The sequence below is a fragment of the Sinocyclocheilus grahami genome, unplaced genomic scaffold (genome assembly GCF_001515645.1).
Source record: "Sinocyclocheilus grahami isolate Dianchi unplaced genomic scaffold, SAMN03320097.WGS_v1.1 scaffold122.1, whole genome shotgun sequence".
Lineage (NCBI taxonomy): Eukaryota > Metazoa > Chordata > Actinopteri > Cypriniformes > Cyprinidae > Sinocyclocheilus > Sinocyclocheilus grahami.
This window is the reverse complement of record NW_015505301.1, coordinates 2059798-2064005: the sequence shown is the minus strand read 5'-3', so window position 1 is coordinate 2064005 and position 4208 is coordinate 2059798. Positions and strand designations below refer to the sequence as shown.

At 39.1% G+C, this 4208-nt stretch overlaps 1 protein-coding gene across 1 annotated transcript in view; it reads left to right on the top strand.

The window, feature by feature from the left end:
- The first annotated feature begins 452 nt into the window (after positions 1 to 452).
- Positions 453 to 4208, top strand: part of LOC107589976 (homeobox protein Hox-B5b-like) — a 7927-nt gene continuing 4171 nt past the window's right edge. The window contains exons 1-3 of the mRNA XM_016278567.1: positions 453 to 970; positions 1809 to 2170; positions 2254 to 2373. Of these exons, the coding sequence (XP_016134053.1) occupies positions 613 to 970; positions 1809 to 2170; positions 2254 to 2373 (840 nt within the window). The 5' untranslated portion in view covers positions 453 to 612. The remainder of the gene's footprint in view (positions 971 to 1808; positions 2171 to 2253; positions 2374 to 4208) is intronic.

The window sequence follows — 4208 nt, the reverse complement described above, 5'->3', positions numbered from 1 at the left end:
TAATTTAACTAAATGATAAATATTTTAAAATAATAGTTCTCTGTTGTAGTTAAAACAGAAATAAATAAACTTTGAAAAAGTTTAAGACATACAAGCAAACGTTTAATTTTAATTTCATTTTAGCGTCATTCTTTAAAATAATACATTTTTAAAAAGTTGTGGGTAAAATTTGTTAATAAAAATTTAACTTTTTTTTTTTATTTTCAGCGTCATTTTCTTAATATGTAGGCTAAACAGTAATATAGTTAAAAAAATGTAAAACCTAAAACGCTACATGAATATAAGCAAGTATAATAGCTATATATATGGTCCAGGTAAATGTGTAATGAGGGTGTGGCTGCCGTCCCTTAGAACTTGCACCTGATTGGTCCGAGCATCTCGTCGCAGTCCGCCCCACCCACTCCCGCTCACCTGGCTTTATAAATCAGCTTCTCCACACGTCTTCTTCAGGTCATGTCAAGGGGTCGGTTTGCGGTACTATGAGGAGGAGAGCTGTTACAGTCATCCGTTTTCGAGGGTAGTCGAGCCCTTTGGGTCGTTGTAGTCAATTAGGCCATTAATTGGTCCAACTCTGCACATTTGCTTTCCGCTCTGAGTTCATCTGACGACGGAATGGCGGATTGGAAGATGCCAGTAAATTACAACTTCAACCCGTCTTATCATGCGTATGCATACGGGCTCGTGTACCCGCAAGTGTCTGAGCACGGCCACCCGAATCTCAGCTGGGCCGAGGCTGCGTACACTCACTCCGGCGGGGTCACCGCGACCTATTACTCCGCGCAAACCGCACAGCAGTCGCCGCCCTGGAGCCCGGAGAACGGCAGTGTCGGCGCCTACGGCCACTATCCGAGCCACGCGCAGAACGGGCGGCTCTTCCTCTCCTACAGTAAGACTGAGTCCGATCCGAAGCCGAAAGACGCAGAGCAGGCCGGCAGCGATACACCCAGTGATACAGAGGCCCATACGCCAGGTAACCCTCCTCTGACACCCCAAAGCCTCACTAATTAAAGCATTTTAATCTTCAATGATCCCCAGCCAAGGAACTACTTATAATTTACAGTTTCACAAGTTTGTGAAAAGATGACCGATTTTATTTTAAATGGTATTGTAAGAATACCTTTTCTGAGTTTATACCTCTAAATTTCACATTTAATTCAACTTTTAACTTGTTATTCCATTGAGCGCTTTAGTAGGGATTTCTGAGTGAAAATGTATTTATTTTTCCTCTCTGTGTGCTTCATCGATAGCCCAAAGAAATACAATTTTTCAACTTTTTTTTTTGTTTTAGAACGTTATTATCAATAAATTATGTAGTTTTAATTTCTAACTAGAAAAATACTTATAAAGATATTAATGCATGTTAAACTCATCTCGAATGAAAGTAAAAATAATTGTATTATGTATCTGTGGTATTTAATGTGATTTCAATATTTTGAATGTTCTTTTTATATTAAGTAGTTTAAGCTTTAATTTTGTAATGGGCTTTCACCCTTTTTAGTTTTATTATTAGTGTGCCAGTTTAAATGATTTCAGTTAGTTGCCGGTGCAGCAAAACTCAACATACCCAAACTTAATAGATATACAATTATTATTTATTATACAAATGTAATTGGCTAAGCTTTATTTAGTTTACCAAAAAATGCCAAATTGTCAATAAATCTGCCACTGAGGTGTTGTGGTTTATTATCACTTTAAGGAAACGCAAGCAACTTTATAAATGCATTTTAATGTTTCATCAAATTCTGTTACAAATGTATTGGTCTACCATGTTTTTGTTTAAACAACCCCCCCCCCCTCCATTTGAGTAGATTCCTGGAGCTCGGGCAGCAGTCGTGAGGGGGCCGCTCTGACCAACCTCAATCTTCAGTCCTGGGGAGATCGGGACTATGAGACGGACAGTGGCAGTCCTGACAGTGGAGAGCAGATCTCAAACTCCATCTCTGCAGCAAGAGAGGAGCCAGTGAGCCTGAATCTGGGGGTGGAAGCCTTGCCTCCACTGCCTGCATTGACCACATCTACAGCCCGACCTCCAACCCAGACCCGCAAGACCCGGGCTGCCTTTTCTGAGGAGCAGATGAGTGCTCTGATCCACCGGTTCAATATCCAGAGATACCTCACGCCCGCAGAGATGAAGACGCTTGCTGGAGCAACGGGTCTAACGTACAAACAGGTTTGTGATTTTATAAAGAGAATGTTGAAATGATTGAAGTTTTAGTAGATTATCATAATTATCAATTCTTTTTCTTTCTGAAGGTGAAAACGTGGTTTCAAAACCGTAGGATGAAACTCAAGAGGCATCAAAGAGACAGTAGTTGGATGACGGAGAGGTATGTCGTCAATGCCATACCCAGCACACCAGCTGCTCACTCTCAGGTGAGTCTAGTTTCATGTCAAACCATGTAATTCCATATCTGTATGATTTTATTTCTTTTGTGGAAAACAAAACCTTTTTAGAAGGATGTTTTTATTAAGGGTGTGACAATAGTTTTCCTGATCTATTGCTGTACAAAAAAGCAGCTATTTATTCTGAATGGCGACAGTATGTATCATAGTTTAGATTAGAGGTCTACACTGGTCCAAAAAAACCGACCCGGACCCGTCTATTATTTTGAAAGTTGGACCCGGGCCCGTGCAGAACTGAGAAATGTCAAAAATATACTTTTTTTTTTTTTTTTTTTTTTTAAATTAATATAATTTTGCAAGTTGAAAGTTACAAAACAACACCCGCACAGCACTGACTGACACCGATAACGGCCGGGTGTTCTCTGAGTCCGATCGACTCTGGTATTACACACAATGTTAAACAGACCCGGGACCCGACGTAATAGATTGGGACCCTTGGGTCTCGGGTCCTCCGTGTAGACCTCTAGTTTGTGAAATTTTAATTGATCTACTTAATTTGGGCTTTTCACATAAGACATGATTACAATGAAAGTGCATAAAATATGGTAAACCTGGAATGCTGCATATTTGAGCTTCTATGTTTATTCATTGTTAATGAATTAAAAATAAATGCATTAATTGTGCTTATTTAATATAGATTGCTTTTTCAACATTGAGGTGTTTGAACACCAAATCAGCATTTTAAAATGATTAAGGATCATGTGACACTGAAGACCGGTAAATTCAGCTATGCCATCACTGGGATAAATTTGTCCAAATTTAGATAGAATATTAATACTACGGTTTAAAGTTATTTTAAGCTTGACATCTAAGCTTCCATTTTTATTTATGCATTTAACTTGGCATACGTGTGTAAAGGTTTTTTTTTTTTTTTCTTCTCGGTAAACCATGAATATTTCTATTGTGGTTAATGAACTGTAATTGTTAGAAGTAGCGATTAACCCTTTAACTCTCACCTGTGCCCTCTGTGGGACGCCCAAGTTTACTTCACTATATTACAATTAAATCCTAATCTAGGGATGCGCCGATCTGATATTCATATCGGGTATCAGCTCTGATACTACCATTTTTCTTGGATCGGTTATTCTGTTACTTCTGAAGCCATACGATAGCTTAATGTGAGCTACATATGAATATTTAAGTCCTTACATTAAAGTTCACACAAACTCTTTTCTCCGCTGTGGCTGTCAGTCATTCGTTCAGCCTTTAAACCCTGGTCGCGTTCGGTTACAGCAGTCCGCTCGGTAAAGCTCTCTCCAAGATCATTCTGTGTTCCCATTATACTTGATTTGTAAATACATGTCTATGATTTTGCAAAAAAGACTTTATCATCTTGCCAGAGTTTAATGTTTTGTTACTTGCTACCGGGTGTCTGTGAGAACAAAACACGGGCGTAGAAAAGACTATAAATTGTTTTTAACTTGCACAGTAACTGAAATTTAAAACCGTTAAAAGAAAGGCTCAAAAACTGTTGCACAGATTTAATACACTACGCATTAATTTCTCTTCCCTTTGTGCTTTGCCGTTTTTAACACGAAGCGCTTACAATGCGCTTCGTACTCCTAGACCGTCAACCCAACCCAATGCGAGTAAATCTTCACTCTGGGCGACTAAATGATGTCTAATATTAGCCGATGGCTAATAAATTCTCAGATTTTACTCGCCAGTGTGTGAGTTGGAGGCTAAGTATATGATTAGCACAGATATATTTTCACTCGCAGAACACTGACTGAGCACTTCAGAGTTTCACTCTCCGTCAAGCGAGCTGTGATATTTTTCAGTTCATTTGAATGGATGCGCAGCGC